Consider the following 22,384-nt stretch of genomic DNA (forward strand, 5'->3'; position numbering starts at 1 on the left):
GGTGCCTCAATGTTTAAACGGCCGTGCCAGGAGATCAAACAGGCGGACCACTGGCCTTGCAAGGTGCAGTGTGCTCACCACATTACACCAAAGCGGATAAGATGGGTTGCTATCTACACGAGACACGGGGTGTCTATAGAAGAAAGGCTATTGGGGACGTTGTCTACGGTTTTTTTTTACTTCCAGGTAATGCTCACTGAGCTATGTAGCTTTTTTTTTTCAGAGGCCACCTGGCTTATCACAAATGATAGCTCATCTAAGTGGCGTATGGTGTGGAAATCTATCGTAGCTCAATACTCGTAACGCACATTGTTTTCTAAATGTGGAGGGAAAAACCGGAGAACCCGGATAAAAATCCACGCGACCACAGGGAGAGAGAGAGAGAGAGAGAAACGCACACTCCAAATACATAAACAGGTGTCAGGGTCAGGATCGAACACACGGCCTCCTGCACACCAGGCGAGGGAGTAAACATCTCTCCACAGCGGCACCATTTCATTAAGGGTCTACAGAAGGTGGGCAGTGTCTACGGGAGACACGGGTATCCGAGACGCTGCCGGAGCTTTGCCGGTTCGCTCGCCCACAGGTCGCACGGTGGGCTGGACGGAGGACCAGTACCTGTTCCACCAGAACGCGCTGACGGCCGACTACGTGGACACACCGCTGGCCCGCGCCGGGCCCCTGGGCGGCCCCGACATTGTCAAGTGGAAGGTGACGGACAACGTCCACAAGCCGGCGGCCACCATCCCGCCTCTCAGCATGCAGGAGACAGGTGTGGCGAGAAGCCGATGTCCCGCACACCGGGCGCTATCGTTCGCGTCTTCATCGTTTTATTTCCCCCCGCCCCACCTTCCCCCCACTCCCGCCGCCCTCCCTCCCCCCCCCCGATGATTTTAATCCCCAATTGTGCTATCGGCGTCACGTGACGAGACCGAGTGACCGTTCGGGCCTCTTGCGTTTTAGATTATTTGGGTGATTTTGCTGCTGTACATTTCCACGCGGCGAGACACTTTGTTGAGCTGTCATTTGTGGCGAGGTCGCTTCTGAAAAATAAGCTAAGAGCTCAGTGGGAATTACCTGGTCAGATAAAAGTTTAGTTTCATTCGTATAATTTTTTTCAAGTGATTTGTTTATCTTTCCAACACTTTCCTTTTGTATTTTTGTTGTTATAACGCCATGACCCCGTGCCCCGACTAGACATCTGTGAAAAAGAGCTTTATAGCTCATTGAATTCCCCCCACCCCCACCCCACTATGTTAGAGAGCAGCCTATGTTTTCTCCGCACGGTTGGAACCCAGCGGCCGCCCTGGTTACCACTGCGCCGTCTGCTTCACGCTGGACGCTGAAGACCCCTCGGCGTCATTCAGCAAAACGAGGCGGCCGTGTACGCCGGCGTCACGGTCCAGATTTTTGGCAAATGATAAAAAAATGTACTCCCAAATATTTCATTTGGGAACACGTTGTAATCATCGCTTTCTACAGCAAAAACTAATACAGGACCCCCCCCCCCCATCTGTAAAACATATGTTTGTGATAGCCTTGCTCCATAAGAATGACGTGAAGACGAAATGTATGAGTTCACCAGCATAGGGAAGGCGATAGTTGTCGAACGTGGTTCTGACCGCACCATCCCCGCCCCTAACAGCACTTGCCCCTACCGTCTATGTCGGCTATATGGGGATCTTTGTCTTTGTCAGTGTACCATGGGATCACCCTTCGTCTGGCGCGGCTCATGAATGATAACCTGGCGCAGCCGGGAACTCCGGAGAACAAGACCCTCATCAAGGAGGTGGAGCAAAATGTGAGTGGCACGGAGCACTTTCAACCACCACACACACACCTCTAAAAAGACACAGATTCCCCGTGTAGCCTCAACAGACTGTTGGGGCAAGTGCTGTTAGCGAGCAGCACCTATGAGGGCCGGCACGGCACACGAGGGGGTGGGTGGCCAGCACCACGCCCGACCGCCTTTCTCTCCCCAGTGGCGATAATTTCACACACCACACCAGGTACTCATTTGAGGTTGAGTCGACCTAGTGGTGACCCAGTAGGCCCACTGGTGTTGGCCGTAAGCGGGGATAGAACTCGGTTTGCCGGGTTCGTGGCGCAGCTCGCTAACCGCTACACTACCCCTCATCATGATCATCATCACCACCACCACTATCGTCACCACTGCCCCACCACCGTTACCAACATTATGGGGGGGGGGGGGGGTGGGGTGGGGGGTGATGACACCGTGGCGCGGCTCGTTCTGGTTCATCCGGCGAGCCGATTGTTCTTCTCACCTCGCGTTGTGTTTGCGCGTTTGCAGCTGAACACGGTGTACGGCAACGTCATCGGAACGCAGACCGTCCGCAACACGGTGCTGAGGTGCGTTACCGTCGTCTCAGCGTCCGCCACCCACTGAATCGACAATGAGCAGTGCACTTCACTCCGATCGTTTAGTGACGCTGCTGACAAAGTCCACTTCACTCGTATCGTTTGGTGCTGTTGCTGACAAAGTGTGGTGGTGCTGCTAACACACTGTGTTCATTACTAACGCTGTGGCCTTAACAGGACAAAACATTTTTAATAGGCGATGTTTGGCAGTGGCCGTTCTGCATTACATTTGCTTCAGAGTGCACGTCCTTTTTGAGACTTTCATGGGGTAAATATTTGGCATTATTATTATGGCCATTATGTATAACACAAACTAATTAATGCCGAATTGTTTTGCTGTTACAGATTGCAGCCGAATGCTGGAAAAAGGTGAGAGTTTGTCCCTGAAGAGTCTGCCTTACACCTCCCACACAGATTGTGTACCACGAGCAAACGTCTGATAACAAATAAATCAAGTTGAAAATAAACGTTGAGTTTTTAAAAAGTCAAGTGGCCTCAACCTTCTAAACTATTTATGTTTTCGTCGATGCCCATTAAAACATACTTCATTGCATACAGTCGTATAGATTTTATTTTCATGGATTTAATCTGCTATGTATGTATGTTGAACGTCTTTTGCGCTGTACGTAGCCAACCGTGCTAATCGAAGGTGCTAGAGTTTTCCACGCCGTGCTACGAACTCGAAGACCCAAGTCCGATTCCCGGCTAGAGCTAACGTCAGCGGCGGGCGATATCTGAACCCTCTCCTCCTTCCCGCGTGTCGTCCCTGGGTCCCGTCTCTCTCCCTCTCTCCGATGAGTCGTTCCGTCTCTCCCCCACCGGCGCCGTCGCGAACCTCTCTCCACGCAGGGACAGGAACGTGGTGGTGGACACGGTGCTGCCGGCGCCGCGCTCGGCCCTCCGAGAGATCATGGAGACCACGGAGAAGCAGGTTAACCTGGGCGCCTTCAGCAAGGTGCCCGTCGTGCCGGGCTTCTACACCGTGGCCACCGATCGCGGTGAGACCTCCGCACGCGCAACCACGGCAAACAAAATACGCCGACGGACGAGAGCCGAATAGGTCTGCGCTGAATGGCTCTCCGATGTGTGTTTCGGGCGTTGTGTATCGCTGCGTGATGCCCGGCACGATGTCCGACGTCGTTTCGCCCTCACGTGCTGCTGAGCTTCTCCAGGAACTGGGGTGGGCAGCTCGCTTTCGCTCTCCCTTATCAAGCGTTACTGCTGCTGCTGTTGCCGGTTCTTGATGCTGATTGGCTCAGCTCTCTGGAGTAGGGCCGGCCAATGTTGTGCCGATTGGTCTGCGAGCATGCCGGAGTGCAACGATGCGCTCATATGAAGGGCAATGGGAAGTCCATCTCAAATACACAATGGGACGTCTGTCAATTGTTGAGGCAGGCAAAGTCTCTTGAAAAAGAGGCGTTTGGTCTGAACAGTCTCTCACGTGGTCTGACATAATTTAGAATAAATAACGAATGAATTCTATTGAACGTGAAACCACTGTGACATTGAGCCCAGCACTTTTAAATTATCTAGATTGAGAACTTATTTCTTTATGAATGCCTTTTTGTGTTTTTTTCCCCGCACACTTCCGTTTAGCACGGTTGACTATGTACGGTGCAAAAAGAAGTTCAACAATACATGCATAGAGACCGATAGACTCACTCGGCTACCCATAGGCTCACATAGAGACCCACAGACTCACATCGATTGAACACTCTAGATTGAAAACTCAGTTCAACACACATACATGCGTACGTACATACACGCACCGTGAAATTAGTCACCGCGTCTTTGACGGCGCGGCGCGACGCTGTCTCGCACAGACGCCCACGGCGAGGTGGAGTACCAGGAGGGCGTGGACACGCAGGACGTGCGCGTGCCGCTCTTCGTCAAGGAGGAGGACGACATGGAGAAGAAGCTGCTGGTGGAGGCCACGAGTGTCCCCGAGGGGCTGGCGCGCATCACGCGCCGCAACGTGCACATCACCATCATCAAGGACATGGGTGCGAGCCGCAACGGTCGGGGGGGGGGGGGTGGGGCGGCGGTGGCCTCGTCGCCGTTGCGCCAAAAGCGCTCCTCACTGCATTGTGCTCCCGTCTCCGCCAACGCCCATTGGCTGGTCCCTACGACCTATCCGGCACGGGGTCATCTCCCTCGCCCGGTGCGCAGGAGGTCATCGGTTAGACGCCGGACCCTGACGATGCCCGTGGTGTATTTGGAGTTTGCGTGTGCTCGCTCACTCCGTGGTGGTCACGTGGATATTTCTCTGGGTTCCTCCGGTTTTGCCTTCGAAATTAATAATCAGCACCCGTTTAGATTATTTGGCTGCTTCTGTGAATTCCCACGTGTGGTGGTGATGATGATGATGACGTCAGCCACTTCGATGAGCTACCATCACACGTGGCCAGGTCGCCTCTGAAAACACGAAAGCAGTATGGGAGAAGTCAATTGACAAAAAGGGATGTAAAATGATGACAAAAATTCCAATTCTTTTATCACCGACGTTGTTTCTTTCTTAAGTTCATTCAGCCAGCTGGCCACGATTGGGCAAAGCCTATCCCACCGTCCACGCAGGCAACTGGAGAGCAGCACAGACTAGCTCGGCGTTCCTAACCCAACGCTCGAACGCCAACGACGACGTCTCTAGGAGCCGTCGCGTCACCCGTTTCCCTCTTCCCACCGTCGCGCCCCGTGGCTGCAGCCAAGAGCATCGTGAGCTTCGTGCAGCCGGCGTACACCATCCGAAATGCCGTCTCCAAGGTGGTGGTGCCCGTGGACCGCAACATCCTGGAGGAGAGCCCCGCCCAGATCAAGTACCAGACCCACGACCTCTCGGCCATCGCCCGGCAGGTGCGGCCCTCGCACACTCACACAAAGATCTCCCCCGTCCCACCGTATAGCCTGAACAGACTGTTGGGGCAAGTGCTGTTAGCGAGTAGCAGCACCTGTGAGGCACACGAGGGGATGGGTGGCCAGCACCACGCCCGGCCGCCTTTGTCTTCCCAGTGATGTTTACTACACACCGCACCAGGGTACTCATTTGAGGCTGGGTCGACCTAGGGGAAGCCCATGAACGTTTCAGATTATTGTCACCGGTGTTGGCCGCGGGCGGGAATAGAACTCGGGTCACCGGATTCAGTAGCGCAGGGCGCGAACCGTTGCGCCACCGCTCCCCGCCGCTCGCTCGCACGCACCTCTGTGCTATGAACCCCTGGGACACTTCATGGGAAGAAGAGTGTCTCATCACGTTTCCGGAATAGGGGAGAGGGTGCTGCAAGGACGTTATTCTCAAGATTATGAGACACGCAAGTTTCCCCCCCACACATGTTTTTCAAAGCATCTCATCGTGCACCTCATAGTCCGGTAGGTGTGTGTGTGTGGGAGCGGTAGACTGACGAACAGGCACATTATTATTATTATTTGTTGCGTTGTATTTAATACAGAAGAGTGGTACTGTGGAGGTAGGTGGCTACTCAGCTGGGCGCTTCTCTCACGCGCCGTGTCCACGATGGGCACGTCGGCAAAGTGGCAACCCTCTGGTCGGGAGACCGGCGCAGAGCTCAGGATTTTATTTTATTCTCAGACAACGGGGAAGGTTCACGCAGGGCACAGGAAAGTGTGCGCCCACCGGCTCGACTCTACTCCGGGCCACGTATGACTCGTGACGACCCCCTCCGCCCCTCCCTCCCTCCCTCACCTCCTTCCCCCCCCCCGCCGCGTTTCGGTCGTTTGGGCGCGGCGTGCTCAGGACTACGAGCCCACGGAGGGAGTCCTCAAGTTCACTCCGACGGAGAAGGACAAGGAGATCTCCATTCCGATCCTGCCGGCGCGAAGCTCCCCGTCCCAGCTCTACGCCCAGCCGCGCCAGTTCGAGGTGGAGCTCTTCGACCCCAAGCTGGGCGCTCGCATCGGCCGCTACAAGCGCTCCATCATCACGCTCCTGGATGACCGCGGTGAGCGGAGTTCACTCGGTATTGCACCACTCGTTTGGGAGACTCAAGCCGGGCTCGGAATCGGCGATCTTTACTTTAGGCCGCAGGAGGAGGAGGAATCTGATGAGCTGTGAAGCTCTTTTTTTTAAAATAAATGTCCAGTAGGGCACGGGTCAGCAAGTTTACAACAACAAACAATGCAAAAGAAGAACGATAGGAGTGCAAAAACTTAGAAAATGGTAAGCAAGTAACAAAATGTTAATAATTTATTAGTTAACAAAGTCCGATTTATCGAGATTGGGCAAGGCAGCCAAAACAACAAAACAGTCCTGGACCACTATAACGCACAGTTCCCCAACAAGTAGTTGACACGTGACAAGTCGCCTTCGCTCTTCTAGAGTTTCTTTTGCATTGTTCGCTCCCTGCTGGACATCTGTAAGAACAAAACAAAAAGAGCTTCACAGCTCATCGGATTCCTCCTCCAGGATAAATAAAGATCCTGATGATAGAAAGCCGCAGCCGCAGCGAGCGGTACACTGGATGTCGTGTGCCGGGTCAGCGACCTGGAACAGACCCGGCTGGGATGGAGCCGTGCGGTTGAGACCTCACGAGTGCAGCCACCCCACCGTCCACACCGATTCGTCCGTCGCGGTTTGTCCGTTGCGTTTAGTTACGTGTGGAATGTACAATATTATTAGGGAGCGCGGTGGGCCGGTGGTGTTACCCGGCGACCTCGCTTTGATTCATCAGCCACGGATAAAATCAAAGGTCAGAATCTATCCTGCGCCTCCCCCACCACCCCTTCACCAACCCGTAATGACCAGCGTGGTGAAGTATGGTAAAAAAAGACCCCCATGAACGACACGGCGTGGGGTGGCCTTCATCCAGCAGTGGATTGACAAAGGACTGTAATTTATTATAAATTATTATTGTCATATGTTGTGCAGGGTCGCTGCTGTGGTGCAGTGGTTATCACGCCATCTCCTGGCACGGTAGTTTGAAACAATGGGGCAAGTTTGGCAAATCCCCCACGCCTCCGTACTAGCCAGCAGTGTAAATTGGTGCGCCACCGTTAGTTGATCGGCACGCGTGGTGGGATGAAGCGCGGGTACGTCGACCTCTTCCAAAGCGTCTCGTCAGCGTGGAAGGATCGGCCGAATTAATCTCTCGAGGAGTTCCGTTTAGTGGAGGCCCTCCGTGCCAGCAGTGGCGTGAGCAGGCATTTGCGGGGCTGCCCCTTTACCTTTACGAACAAAAAGGTGGCAGAAGCGGCGGCGGCGGCGGCCTAAGTTTCCAGCACCGCAGCAGCGGGACGGCGGAGGCGATCCGCGCGACCGGCCCGACCTTACCTCCCCGCGTCCCGCACAGACCCCGGCCTGCTGGAGTTCTCCAAGACCTCGCAGGTGCACAAGCAGGGCCAGGCGGAGATCCACGTGCCGGTGGTGCGCACGCGCGGCCACGACGGCGACGTGCGTGTCAAGTGGAAGACGCTGCCCTCGCTGCCGTCGCGCCCCTCCGCCTACCAGAACATGTCGGGCGAGCTGGCGATGCCCGACGGCGAGATCCAAAAGAGCATCACCATCCCGTACCGCCAGCCCGTCGACCCGACGCGCGACGACAACTTCCAGGTGGTGATGTACGAGCCGTCGGGCGGCGTGGCGCTGGGCCAGCGCAAGGAGACCGTGGTCACCGTCAGCGCGCACGGGCAAGGTGAGCGGAGCGCGCTCCGGGGTTTTTGGGGACCGCCGCCCGGCCCTTGTTACGGGCCGCGTGTGGCGGTCGTGGTGGTGTTGGGCAGGCCCGGTTAGGGAACTGTCCGGGTCGTGCTTTATTGTGCAGGCCAGGTAACTCTTTTTTTTATTTTTTTGCAGGTAAGGCCCACTGAGCTATGTAGCTGTTTTTCAGAAGCGAGCTGCCTTTCACAAAGGATAGCTCAACGAAGTGGCTTATCACGTGGACATTTATAGCAGCCAGATACGCTAAATGCACGTTGATTCTAAATGTGGAGGGAAAAACCAGAGGACCCAGAGAAAAATCCACGCGACCACGGGGAGAAGATGGAAACTCGAAATACACAGCAGGCGTCAGGGTTGGGATTGAACACACGGACTCCTGCATACCAAGCGAGGGCAATAGCATCTCGCGACCTCAGCGAGTTGTGTAGGCCAGGTACTGTACATTAGACTGATGTTGTACAAGCCAGGTGTTGTTGTGCAAGGCTACGTTGGACAGGACCGTCGTTACATTGTCCAGGTTGTTACACACAACTGCTCTCGAGGAGTTGTACACCCATAGCTGCCACTGCTATTCAGTGGCCTAAAATAATATAAAAGGTTTCGCTCCGGATGACCGCTGCAAAGTATTATCTGTATTTTGATTTGGTGTGCTGATCTTAAAGGTGCATTGAAAAATTTGATACTCCGACTGATGCTCCTGTTGTTGTGGAGTAACTCATGCAGCCAGCTATGGCTCTAGGGTTTGGTGTTACATGTTGATTATGTAGTTTCTTGTAAAAAATTCGGTCACATTTCCCATGATCACTGTTACATTGCTTTTATGACTGTATTTTGGTGATTTCGAAAAGTTTTTTGGTTTGGCCATGTTTGTTTGTTGTAGTACGGAGTTAGACTGACGGCCTTAATCTAAGTTGTCTTGTGGTTGTTGTTGTTGTTTGACTTGCATCCCACTGGGATTTTTTTGCACACAGCGTTGGTGTACGGTGCTTTTTCAGGAATATTTTGCTGTTTTTTCCTGGATTTACTGTTTGCACAAAGTCACACAGTCACTTTAAGATGTTTTCTTGTTCATGTTTTTGTTTTTTGTTTGTTGCGGTTGCACCCGATTCAAGAGCCGAATGGCTTACAAAGCTACACCAAAATAAATGAAACTGAAACACAGAGCAGGTTTTGTGCGCAACGGCTGCGCTGGGCGGGAACTGAGCTGAGCGATGGGGGCGTGTGCCGCAGAAGTCATCGTGCCGGAGAGCATGCAGAAGTCGCACATGGACATGTCCGGCCCGGAGAACGTGCAGGCCGAGGCTCTGAATGGGAAAACGATCCAGATCAACTGGACGCCACCGCCCGGAGCCACCGTTAACGGATACAAGGTGCGGAACTGCTGTTTGTGTGTAGCTTGTTGTCCTTCTCCGATTATCACGGTTGGCTATGTATGGTACGGAATAAGTCAGCGTACAGTACATACAAATAGCGCCAGATTATCCGTGTAGAAAAAGTAGCATATGCTACGGGTCCCGCACTTTCAAGGGCTTTCAAGCTATCGATTCCGGTTCAGTGATTGTGCACTTGCTTAATTGCCTTCAACTTTTATGAACGACTGGGTGTTTAAGGTGAGCGATTTGTCGTATTATCTGGCTGTATATCAAATGAAACAAAACATTTACGTTAGAATGCAAGTTAAAAATTTGTTTTAATATTTGTGTTTTTTTTATATTTGGGGCCCCTTTATAACATATGCTACAGGCCCCGCACTAGCTTAATCTGGCACTGCATACAAACATGTGTTTCACAGGTTCCACCGACCTGTGTGTAAAATGACGACGTCATATGTTATTTCCCACAATGCATTGTCTCATCAGTTCCATCTCGTGTAGTTAATTGGCATGAGAAGTAAAAAGCTGCATACAAAATTGCATGAAACTATATCCATGACAAGCCTGACCCATCCACCCGCTGCCCGAGACGCTGGAGGCTTGTGACTGGAGGAGGCGGCACAGTTGGCTACATACGGTGGAAACAAATTACAAAATGTGCAGTGGACAACCTACGCGGCTACCTGTCCATGGATCGCGATGACGACAATGTTGATGATGCCGTGCATCCCTCCGACGTGTCATCGCGTTGTGCCACAATGGTGATGACGCCGTGCATCCAACCGACGTGTCATCGCGTTGTGCCGCGCGCCGTTCGCGAGCAAACGCGAGAGATCCGCTCCGTTCGGTTCCCCGAAGAGGCTCCCAGCGCTTGGAGCGCAGCGTCAGACAGCGCGCCGGAGCGTCACGCTCTGACTCGGTCCCCCCCCCGGGAACGCGGCCGCGCAGGTTCGCTACTGGATCGACGGGGAGGACGAGGGCGACGGGCAGCTGGTAGAGACCAAGACGACGGAGGTGCAGCTCACGAGCCTCTACGCGTACTGCGACTACCTGATGTGCGTCTACGCCATCACCCCACGCGGCCTGGGGCCCGCGTCGGAAGTGGTGACCTGCCGCACGCTAGAGGAAGGTGAGGCTGCCCGTGGACCCGGTGGTCAGCTGATCCGTGACATCCGTGGGATATGTTACGTCCGTCAGAGCCACACGTTCCATCTGATATATGCGTATGTATGTATGTACAGTTCGTGTGTGTGTGTGCGTGAGTGTGTGTGTGTGTGTTTGTGCAAGTAATTTGCTGACCCGCCCCTAGTGGACATCTGAGAAAAAGAGCTTCATAGCTCATCAGATTCCTCCAGTATAAATAAAGATTCTAATTCTGATATGTGTGTGTGTGCTGTGCTACTAACCTGGTGACCCGAGTTCGATTCCCGCTCACGGCCAACACCGGTGACGATTATCTGAACCGGTCCTTGGCCTCCCCTAGGTCGACTCGGCATCAAATTAGTATCTGGGACGGTGTGTAAAAAAAAAGCATCGATACTGGGGAGACAAAGGCGGTCGTGCGTGATGCTGCCCACCCACCCCCTTTGTGTGCCGCTCTGTTCATCATGGGCGCCCGCCAACAGCACTTGCTCCAAAAAAGTCTGTTCAGGCTACACGGGGGGGGGCGGGGAGGTGGGAAATATCTTTACCTTTGTGCGTGTACAAACGCACGTGTACAAACGCACGTGTACAAACGCACGTGTACAAACGCACGTGTGTGCCACCCGCGCGTGCGTGCAGTTCCAGGTGAGCCGGGCCGCCTGGCCTTCACCATCGTGTCGGCCACCACGCTGCAGCTGAGCTGGGGGGAGCCACCCGAGACCAACGGCCTCATCACGGGCTACGAGGCGTCGTACACGCCCATCAGCGAGGACGGACGTGAGCAGCCCCCCCCCACCGCCCCCCCCCTCCCCCCCCGCCAGCCGCAACACCGCAGAGCGCCGCGTGGGGAGAGCGTCGTGCACGGCGCACGCTGCGCGGTACAGAGCGGACAGCGTATAGCGGACAGTGTATAGGACGGAGCACGTGGTGCAGAGTGGATAGTGCATGGAGCATAGTGCGTAGCGCATATTGCACATTACACAATGCATATTGCGTCACGTGACATCACACGTAATGTGCAACGTATAGCACGGCGCATATTGCGGAGTCCGTCCGTGCACAGTCCATAGCGCATAGCATACGCGGTAGCAGTGCACAGCGCACATTCGGCAGCGCACAGCAGTGCGGATAGTGTTTCATAGCAGCACGAGCAGCAGCAGCACTATCAGCAGCACAGTCGTCTGTTGTCGCAGGGTCCATCGGGCAGACCAAGCGCGTGGAGGTGCAGGGCAACAAGCGGCGCGTGATGCTCATCGAGAACCTGCGGCCCATGGTGCCGTACCGCTACCTGGTGCGGGCGCGCAACAGCGCTGGCTGGGGGCCGCCCCGCGAGTCCACCTTGAACATCGCCAACCAGTCTACGCGGCCCCTTTCCAGTGAGTGAGCATGGGAACGATGCGGCGGCGGCGGCGACGCGCGTTGATGTTGCCGTACGGTGGCAATGGAGGCGATGGGCGACGTGGCTGCCATTGTAAAGTCTCTTATTCACCCGACGCACCCCACCCCACTGCAGCCTGCCAAGTGGTGGAGTGTGTGGGGGTTGAGATTAAGCCGGGTTTTTCAAGCGCAGTGAGTTGACGGTGTCAGCCCGGTCACCGGTGACGGCTTTTACTGTGTAGAGATCCACAGACTCGCGTGGAGATCCAGACGCTCACCTAGACTGCGCCATGATTCAAAGCGGCTTCTCAGGTTCCGCACTCGATGTGACCAAATTCCGGCTCTAAGGATTTAAAACATCGACTCGACCGAACAATGTGGCCCCCTTGCTAAAGTCTCTTTGCTTACCCATCCACGGTGCAGGGGTAGCTAGCCCACCCACCCACACTCCCCACCTCCACCCCATCGCCCATCAGCACCCCCTGTTCCCCTGTCCCCCCGCACTGCCCCCCCTCTGTGCCGCATGACCGCACGCTCTGCCCCCCCCCCCCCGCAGTCCCCATCATCCCGGACGTGCCCATCGTGGACGCCCAGGGCCCCGACGACTACGCGGGCTTCTACATGTACGGCGCCATGGAGGGCGGCGGCAAGGCGCTGCCCAGCACCTCCGACGACTCCTACAGCTACTCTACGCTGCCCTCGAAGCAGGGCCAGAGAGGTGACAAAGACAAAGATCCCCCGTGTAGCCTTAACAGACCGTTGGGGCAAGTGCTGTTAGCGAGCGCCTACTATGAAGGCCGGCACCACGCCTGGTCACCTTTGTCTCCTTAGTGCCGTGTTTACTACACACCGCACCGGGTACTAATTTGAGGCTGAGTCGACCTCTTGGAAGCCCAGGACCGGTTCAGATAACGGTCGCCGGTGTTGGCCGTGCGCGGGAATCGAACTCGGGTCGCCGAATTTTCGGTTGTGCAGCGCGCCAACCACCATCTCTTGACACAATGCTGACGGCACAATTGGGATTTGAACCCAGGTGCTCTGACCTCTGTGCCACGGGACCACCGCCTCCGCCGTGTCTCTCCCCGACCCCTTCACGGAGGCGTGGCCGGCGACGTCGCCCAAACTCGTCTCGCTTTCCGCCTCCAACAGGCGGCAGTTCGATGACCACGAGCACGACGATCCACCAGAGCCACCACCACCAGACCATGCTGGGCACGCTGGAGCTGCCGGGCATGTCGGGCGGCTCGCAGCACATGCACACGCTCACGCGGAGCACGCACGGTGGCTCCTCAACGCTCGGCGACGCCTACGGCTGGGGTGAGTCGGGGCGGGCGGGCGGGCGGGCGGGCGAGCGACGCGCTCGGATTCCACAGAGGGGCACAAAGTTTCGGGACGTTGTCGTGAAAAGAAGAGGGATATGTTTACCGCGCTGGACGAGGGGAGACTCACACGTGTAACAGTCGTTGTCTTTGAGTGATTATGTTGCTGTTCCACAGCTGACAGAAAAACCAGGCAAATTTAATGTCCCCGGGAAGATCTCTAAGAACAACAGCTGCCTCAAACAGAGGACGATCCGCCACGCACAGCGGACAAGGCGGGCGGCAAACCTCCACGGTGCCTAACGCTGGCCTTCCTCCGGGCCTCAGGGTGGGGGGCTCGCAGGTTGGGCATTAATCCCAGGCCTCATGTCTGTGGGAGCCTTAGAGAGGCCTAAAGAAGCCTTCGGGTGGGGGTGGGGGGGGTCCCATCTGACATTTTGCTTCCAGGCCTCCCCAAAAACCTTTGAGTGGGCTTGGGCCCCTCCTCTATTGGGAGGGGCCAGGACGGCCAGAGCGGTTGAGCAGAAACGAAACGGTGCTGCTTCCTTGATTGCACGCAACCTTATTCTCATTCTTCGAGTGTTGTGCGACACTCGACGTTGAACGCCGCTGCAACCTCGTTGTTTCTCGAGTGCGACGCAGTCGCACGTCACCGAGTCATCCGCGATTGACGTGTGGAGGTTTAGAGGGGTGAAAAACCGTGTGATAAAACGGTGGACTCTTCACACCGCCCAGCCCATGCAATGGATGTATCGTTTTATCCACCTCACCGCTCGGCCTGCTGTTTGATAATAACTCTTTATTGACGGATGATAGCTTTGTGGTCAGCCTGTGTACAGTGTTCCCTCGTTATTCGAAAGGGGTCCGTTCTGGAGATGCTCGTGAATAGTTAATTTTGTGGATAATGATATTGGCCTATGAAAATATTTGTAACGAATTACCTTCAATAAATATGTTAATAAGCTATTAAATACATGAAAATTTTCATAATAACATAAAAAAAGTAAAAATGCACATACATTTAATAAATAACAAATATTTAATCAGTTAAAAATACTTTTTTATAAATGCAGTCGTGTAGCGTTCCAGATGCTCTTCGTGGATAGCCAAAATCGCGGAAAGCAAGTTCGCGAATAATGAGGGAACACCGTATGACATTCCCATGGTCTGTGAATGAACCGATGTGTGGGTCCATAAACAGTGCACGATGGGAGTCTCTTGCGGGAGCATAAATAATCCTGTTTTGACCGAACGGCGAATGCGGCTCGGCCAGATTACTCGGCCGGCGCTTGGAGCCAGCGCGGAGCCTCGAGCTACGACGAGCTGGACGCACGGGAGCTAGGGAGCGTCGTCATGGAGACATCGGCTAGCCAAGTGTCCACTGTGCTGCACGAGTCAGCGGTGTCCTACCACAGCCTGCAGCAGACGAGTAGTCGCCCCGCCACAGCACCGCCGGGCCAAATTGTGCCGACCAATCGGGGGCCCAATCGCTGGATTTTGACCGATTTTGCCGGGGAATCCACAACTGAAACGCGTTTGAATGAAAATCAAGGGGTGGTGGAATACGATTGCAAAAGTGATTCTTGCATTTGCTTCCCAAATCAGAAATCTGCCCGTGTGAATGAAATTTTTTACCGATTGTCCAAATTGTCGATGGTGTACGGTCAACTGGGGTAACGACAGGGGTAATGCAAAGCATGTGTGAAGGTAGTATAGAGAGGTAACCCGTTGAAGGCCTCGCCACGTCGTGGGGGTCGTTTGACTATACTTCACCATCAGTACGCATTGGTGAGGGCTGAGTGGTGTGGTGGGTGGTGGAAGCAGGATCGGTTCAGATATCACTCATCGCTGAGCTGGGAATCGAACTCAGGTTGCCGGCTTCATCACACAGTGCGCTAACTACTGTGCCACCGCTCCCCCAATAAGAGTCATTCCCTTTACGCACGGAGAAAAGTCTCAAGTCTATTATTCAGGAGGCCCCTGCATTGGACTGTCTGGCCAAATTCCCGATGGTCGCGTTGTGCAGCACAATAAAATGTAGATTCAGATGTATAATATATTAAATATAATATATTAAATATTATATATTAAATATTATATATTAAATATATATCATACATCCGAATCCATATCTAGGTGCTGCAGAGGCAGTCAGTGACGGGCAGAGGAGAATAGGGAGATTGTTGAGGGTCGCCTTCAAAGAAGGGCGGGTAGTCAACAGCACGGACGCCTGGGGGAAGTGAGTGCCAGACTTTCACGTCCCTCTCGACGGTCTCACCTCCCAGGCGCTCGCGCGCCCTCACACGATGCCCCCTAGAAGCGCACAACGTCCGTCCGTCCCCCCACCCCCCCCCCGCCCCACCCCACACGGAGCTCCCGTTAATCGACCCCCTGCCCCCCACCTCCTCCACTCCGAGCGAGCTTTGCGGCGGCGTTTGCGAAGGTCAACGCGGCGCCTCGGAGGTCGCGAAGGGCACGGGCGGCTCAACGTGCTTTGCGTTTGCACCCCGGCAGGCCACGGGGCCGGCGTCTCGATGGCCGGCTCGCGCAACCGCACACAGTCGGAGGAGGCGCAGGAGGTGCTGCACCAGCTGGACTTAGCCCTGCAGCGTACGTCCTCTGTCCCCGTCCCACCAACCAACCCCCTCCTTCCCCTTTCCCCGAGTTACGCTTCGCTGCTGCGTGACCAAGCCGTACGATGATTTTGACAGGGGTGAGGGGGACGCTGTTCGCGTGCGGTGCTGGCGGAATGACGACGATCACACTTTGCCTTTCAGCCCGGATGAGCGAGGGCTTTGGTGGCTTTGTCATGGTGGAGCGAGACCCAACATCGTCCTCTGACGGCTTTAGCTCACCGCGCTTTTGCATTGCAGGACTCCACTTTTGTTCGCTTCGCAAATCAGCACCGCCCTTGCGAATGATTTCTTTTTTGTCCGATGACCGTCTTCATTTTTGCTAACATGCTTTTGCGTAACATAGCGATAATAACAATTCCATGAGTCAGTTGAGAAGCATAATGAGCGTGACTAACTCTATTAACTATAATACAGGTTGTTTTTTGGGTTAGATCGCGTAAATATAAATGTGTCGTTAAACCTGGCACCACCCGACACCGCCAATTAGTAGTCTAACCCAAAAAAAACCTGTATTATGGATGATATTGGATGATATTGGTCGTGAAAGCCTACGTGTTAAACAGTTCTGCTTCTGCTTGTTTTTTTTTCATAATATAAAATTCATTGCTTTTAAACTAATCCATTAATTCTATACTTAATGGCTGGGTCCTTAAATGTCAGTGTGGAATGATTAATCGCCCCTAGCGATACAATGAATTGTCGCTATCGTTTGATTATTTTGTCACACTGCGGCTGCAAGGGCGGTGTTAACCTGCGTCACAAACTGCTTACCGGAATTGCACAGCACAGATTTTTACACGTGAAATTCACTGCACGTATCTTAAAAATGAATATTTATAGATTAATCTTAAACACCGGGAATTCATCAATGAATCGATGCATCATTCCGCACCTAGTTGACGGACACGTTTAAGACTCTAAACTCTTGCCAAATGGGGTCTTCTTTAGATGCCAACCAATTCTGATGTAAAACCTCAAGTTCGTTACGCGAGTTAATCAACACGCGAGGCCTCTCGTGGCACATGCTGTGCTCATAATAATCTAATGGGCCGTTTAGGTGAAGAGTTGTAATGTATTGCTGTGCTGACATTGCTAATTGCACAATCGCAGGATCTTAATTTTATCACAAAGGTCACCACCAATCAATGCGCGACTGTGAACACGACGGTATGGGGATCTTGTGTGGACTTGGTGATAAGTAATGTGTATCACATTGGATTGAGCACAACGTGAGACAATGCTTCTAAAGCCTTGTGTGCGTGTGTAAAGCTCCAGTGCATGGGGTGGACAGGTGGCCCCAGGGTTCAGAGACACTTGAGTCACTACCGATGAGATTCTGGGACCAAATCTGCGTTTCAACCACCTGCGACTAAATTGGGTTCTCAAGTTGCCGTGATTTGATGGTCTGATCCCGGTCACCAATGGCTGCACAGAGCATCGTGTCACATTTGATTTGGCACTTAATTTGGTTTAGTCCACCTGTGAGAATGAAGCTTTTTGGTTCGACTGACATGTAGCGAACACTCTTTCGAGGGCACATCAACGTCGCTACTGGGAGGCGAAGGCGGCCGGGAGTGGTGCTCGCCACCCACCCCCTCGTGTGCCGTGCCGGCCTTTCATAGGTGCTCACTAACAGCACTTGCCCCAACAGTCTGTTAAGGCTAGACGGGGGATGTTATCTTTTGTGTGTTCCTCTTTCTTCCCGGCGCCGCCGTCGCAGCCTCTCCCCGCAGCCCCGCCATTCTCGGCACGCCTGGAATCCCCGAGGCTCCCGGCCGCCTCGTCTTCTCGGCCACCGGCCCCACGTCCCTCCGCGTCAACTGGCAAAAGCCGCAGAGCGACACCCAAGTGATGGGCTACCGCGTGACGTACCAGCCCCTCTCTGGAGGTGGACACCCGCACCGGCGACACCACCCTCTCTGCAAGCTCACCACGGCGGTCGGCGACGGCCGTGTCGTTTTAAGGAACCTCACTGGGAGCTCTGCACTTTCAAATCGAGATTTTTTTGTGTGCTTAGTTTGTTGTTCTTTTTCCCCGCACTTCCGATTGGCGTGGTTGGTTATGTACGGTGCGAAAGAAGCTCAACATACATACGTACGTAATTAACCTAGTACAAGAGCAGTTCCACGATTGAGGCATACTAACGGCAAGGGTGTCCCCACCGTTAGCGTCGTGGGTGTGCAGACATCATCATCATCATTTATAGACGTGGCTCAGAGACAAAACGGCCGGCCACATTTATTAAAAAAACATTGGTATTTTGAGCCGATCCAGACCCTGAACGCCTGCTGTATATTTGGCATTTGCATGTACTCCCCGTGGCCGTGTGGATTTCCCCGCCCACATTTAGAATCGACGTGCTGCAATCAATTTGCACGCGATAAGCCACTTCATTGGGCTATCATTTGTGACGGCCAGGTCGCTTCTGAAAAAGAGCCGTATATAGCTCAGTGGGGCGTCACCTGGTAAAATAAAGCTAAAAAGTAAAATTCCTAATGTATTTTACACGTGGCTGCCCCGTGGACTCCCCTGCAGGCTCCCCGCGGAACGTGGAGATCGCCGATCCCAACCAGGTGACCGTCACGGTGGACCAGCTGCTGCCCAACGAGGCGTACCTCTTCAAGGTGATGGCGTGCAGCGACAAGGGCTGGGGCCCGGAGCGCGAGGGCGTCATCACCATCGAGTCGCAGGTCAACCCGGCCAGCCCGCACATCCCCATTCCAGGTAGGCCGGCCTCACGTATCGACTCACCTCACGGGTTAGTTCACCTGACAGGTGAGCTCACCTGTGTAAAGGTACCTTGTCATTCTGACATGTTTGCAATGTCCTCTTTCAATTCGCGTATGTTCATATGTCACTGTTAAACTAAAACGCAGAGTTTACTTGTACCAAGTACCTAACTTTCCTGGCACTTCTTGCTCTCATTATATTTGCACGGGTTTTTTTTCCTTTGTGCTTAATTCATGACCGTTACATACCGCGTCTGTTAATTGTGCAATATACAGTATACTGACGTTTTTGTGTTTGTGTTGTTATTGCTACTGCAGTGCTAACGCACCACGGCAGTACCGTGCTAACTCACCACGGCAGTTACACGCACCACGGCAGTACGACGCACCACGGCAGTGCCGTGCTAACTCACCACGGCAGTGCCGTTGTAAAGTATCCGGGCAGCCGGCTAAACGGGACCATCATCTGCCCAGAAAAATCGAAATAAACTTAAAAACACACAAACATCTCACGACACAACGCCGATAGAAAAAATTGGGAGGGGGGGGGAGGTGGAAATAAAATGATAAGCAAAAACGTTTTGCACGTTCACCACGTGCGTGCGTGCGTGGGTGCGTGCGTGGGTGCGTGGGTGCGTGCAGGCTCACCGTTCACTCTGAGCACGCCAAACGCGCCGGGCCCGCTGGTGTTCACGGCGCTCACTCCGTCCTCGCTGCAGCTCAAGTGGGAGAAGCCGATGAAGCCCCAGGGCCCCATCCAGGGCTACGTGGTGTCATGCGAGCCCGTCCACCCCATCGGTCGGTGAAGCCCCGAACGCTCGCCGTTCATTTCCGGCGCCGCATCCGCGCGCTTTGCATTCACGTACGCCCGGCACCGTCGTTCGCGTTCGCCGGCGTCGCCCTCGTCGTCGTCCGTCCGCCGCTTGAATTAAGGCTTCACCGCCTCTCCCGGCCTTCCGATGTAAAATCCACGTAGCGTCTGCCCCCTTGAGCTGCTGATTTCATCCATCTCCGGGCTGCATCTCCAACGCAGCACCGTCCTGAGGGAGGTTGCTGAGACTCAGTGTCGCCTTTCCATTTCAGGGAGCTGCTGCACCCTCCTCGTCTGAGCACCTGTCGCTCGGTGTGCGCGTTTGTGCATTTGTGAGCTCTCTCACGGCCAACATCGGTGGCGAATTATCTCAACCGGTCCTGGTTCTCCCCGAGGTTGACTCAGCCTTAATTGAGTACTTGGTGCGGTGTGTAAACATCGACACTGGGGAGGAAAAACAATGTGCATCCAGGCATTGTGCTGGCCACAGCACCCCCTGGTGCACCGTGTTGCCCTTCATAGGCGCTGATGAAACGCGCTCGCTCAAAACAGCCTATGTACGATACACGGGGGATCTTTATCTGTGTATTTATGTTATCAGCGGGCAGCGTGGGCGAGCCACGCATCTTCACCATCGACGACCAGGATGAGACGAGCCTGGTGGTGAATGACCTCCTGGAGAACGTGCCCTACAAGTTCAAAGTGAAGACCAAGACGAGCCAGGGCTACGGGCCCGAGAGAGAGGGCATCATCACCATCGAGTCTCAGAATGGTACTGCTCGGCAGCCCACTCGCGCAAAACACACTCGCTTGCACGCACGCTCACTCACGTTGCACGCTCGCTGGTTCACGTTGCACACTCACATGCATGCACATACGCGATAGCAAGCATGAGTATGTACATGCGTGTTGTCTACTACACAGTTGTTTTCCAAATAATTATCTCATTCAGAAAATTATAGATTTGTTTTGTAACAACAGCTTTAAAGTTGCCTTTTTCTCAATTTTTATTTCAATATTGCTGTCAGTATCACGTGACAAAGCAAAGCGTCCATTCGGAATTCTCCTAGAACACTGCACCACACCGTGTAAGAGAATGGCGCGGAGAAGGAGATATCACAGAACTGCCTCCGAAATCCCTTTGAGTTACATGTTCCCTTTGTATCTGCACACGAGGTGGCGCTGAACTTTCTTATTCCTTCAATTCTCAAAACCGGAATTTAGTGAAAGTGAAAAAACTAACCTTAACATCATGGGGATCCTGTGCAGTCGTTAGCGACTGGGTTAAGACAATCAGCGCACTTAAAACTCAAGAACCTGTTTTAATCGCGGGTGACTGAAACCCAAATCAAGACCCAGGTTCTAAACACTGCCCTCTGGCTCTGAAATTTTGCCGGTGGTTTAGCAAGCATTGTTGCCACCTTTGTGTGTGTCCTGGATTGCATGCAAATCTCTTCCTCACTTTACGCAATATTCACATTCTTTGCTTCACGTGTTAAGTTTGGGCAATTTAAAGAAATTCGACAGATGTAAAGCATTTCCACTTACATGTCTAGCCTTTGTTAAAGCTTGCGCAGTACTTCAGTTGCTAAAAACCAGGGAGGAACAGAGAGATATTGTACATGAGGACGGCGAGGTGAATCTGCGTGGGATTACAAGACTCGATAAGGTCAGAAATGAAGGCCAGAGTAGTACCGCCCATCTCAGACAAACTGAAAAAATATCAACTCGGATGGTTGGGGGGGGGGACACGTTGTAAGAAGTGAGGATGACCGCAACGGAAGTATTGCGATTAACTATTTGGAAGCACCGGAGTGAAGACTGAGAGGGCAAGTCGAGAAAGAGGAGGTTCAAAAGTAGTAAACCGGAATGTGAAGGACTGTGGAGTGGACGTGGAGACGAACCAGGACATGAATGAGTGGTGAAATAAGAACCAGGAAGGCAGACCCCCACAGTAGTGAGTAAAGAAGTGTCAGAGAGCAGAATCATTAGCGTGCTTGCTTCTTCACTCTCGCGACCGGTGGGGAGTCACGCGTTCTCTCGTGTGTTCAGGTTTCCAGCAGGACTTCTCCGGCGGGATGGACGTGATGATGCACCCGTCTTCCTCCCAGCAATTTGTGTCCCAGTCCAGCAGCATGCAGAGCGAGGTGTTCGACTTCCCTGGGGAGATGATGCCAGGACTCATGGGTACGAGGTGCACGCGGCACTGACCAGTGCAGTCTGTTCGCATGTAACGGTGGTAGTTGCGCTCCTGAAGAGCACCACTTTATGGAAAATTCGCCGTTATAATAAGTCATGTGTTGTATAGGGGTAAAGCACGGTCTGCAATAACACTTGCGATGCATACTCAGGCTGAACAAAGACTGAGGTGCGTGGGGAGCATCGAGAAGCATCCAGCAGCATCCCGCCTTGTGTGATGCTACGCCGAGGCAGCCGCACGACCGCTTATTCCTACTCGCGCTACGTAGTTCCGTTAACTCAATCGCGTTGTATCCAATTCGCAACATGAGAACAACGCGCGGTGTTATAGCGGATCAGACTGAACTTGAGGCACACATTTAGTTTACCCACAATACAGCACAACACACGTAGCCAAACCACATGCTTCATCATGTAGACAGTCAACAAAGATCCCCCATATAGCCTCGACAATCTTTTGGGGCAAGTGCTGTTAGCGACAACCTATGAAGGCCAACACAGCACACTAGGGTGTTGATGGCTAGCAACACGCCCGGCCACCTTTGTCTCCCTCGTCGCGATGTTTTCACACCGCGTCTGGTACTCGTTGTAAGGCTGAGTCGACCTAGGAGAGGCCCAGGACCGGTTCAGATAGTTGTAACTGGTGTTGACCATGAGCAGGAATCGAAGTCGGGTCGCCGGGTTCGTAGCGCAGCGCGCTAACCACTCCACCCCTACTCCTCACATGGCCAAAACCACACAGTGTAACAT

General features: G+C 53.6%; 1 protein-coding gene across 4 annotated transcripts in view; it reads left to right on the plus strand.

Moving 5' to 3' along the window:
• The window catches only part of ITGB4 (integrin subunit beta 4), a 113,456-nt gene that overhangs the window by 85,561 nt on the left and 5,511 nt on the right, over positions 1-22,384 (plus strand). For 2 of the 4 annotated variants that reach the window (XM_032967112.2, XM_032967113.2), the window contains exons 21-42: positions 587-772; positions 1,698-1,801; positions 2,312-2,370; positions 2,725-2,748; positions 3,229-3,377; positions 4,203-4,382; positions 5,081-5,229; positions 6,128-6,332; positions 7,680-8,021; positions 9,278-9,417; positions 10,369-10,549; positions 11,203-11,340; positions 11,757-11,939; positions 12,497-12,658; positions 13,090-13,257; positions 14,533-14,688; positions 15,774-15,869; positions 17,616-17,783; positions 18,431-18,619; positions 19,267-19,422; positions 20,037-20,207; positions 21,488-21,622. In XM_032967112.2, coding sequence (XP_032823003.1) covers positions 587-772; positions 1,698-1,801; positions 2,312-2,370; positions 2,725-2,748; positions 3,229-3,377; positions 4,203-4,382; positions 5,081-5,229; positions 6,128-6,332; positions 7,680-8,021; positions 9,278-9,417; positions 10,369-10,549; positions 11,203-11,340; positions 11,757-11,939; positions 12,497-12,658; positions 13,090-13,257; positions 14,533-14,688; positions 15,774-15,869; positions 17,616-17,783; positions 18,431-18,619; positions 19,267-19,422; positions 20,037-20,207; positions 21,488-21,622 — 3,441 coding nt within the window. The remainder of the gene's footprint in view (positions 1-586; positions 773-1,697; positions 1,802-2,311; positions 2,371-2,724; positions 2,749-3,228; positions 3,378-4,202; positions 4,383-5,080; positions 5,230-6,127; positions 6,333-7,679; positions 8,022-9,277; positions 9,418-10,368; positions 10,550-11,202; positions 11,341-11,756; positions 11,940-12,496; positions 12,659-13,089; positions 13,258-14,532; positions 14,689-15,773; positions 15,870-17,615; positions 17,784-18,430; positions 18,620-19,266; positions 19,423-20,036; positions 20,208-21,487; positions 21,623-22,384) is intronic. The other 2 variants (XM_032967115.2, XM_032967116.2) reach the window with 2 other exon arrangements.

The sequence above is a fragment of the Petromyzon marinus genome, chromosome 37, assembly GCF_048934315.1.
Source record: "Petromyzon marinus isolate PM22_M1 ecotype Great Lakes invasive population chromosome 37, UKy_Petmar_22M1.pri1.0, whole genome shotgun sequence".
Classification (NCBI taxonomy): Eukaryota; Metazoa; Chordata; class Hyperoartia; order Petromyzontiformes; family Petromyzontidae; genus Petromyzon; species Petromyzon marinus.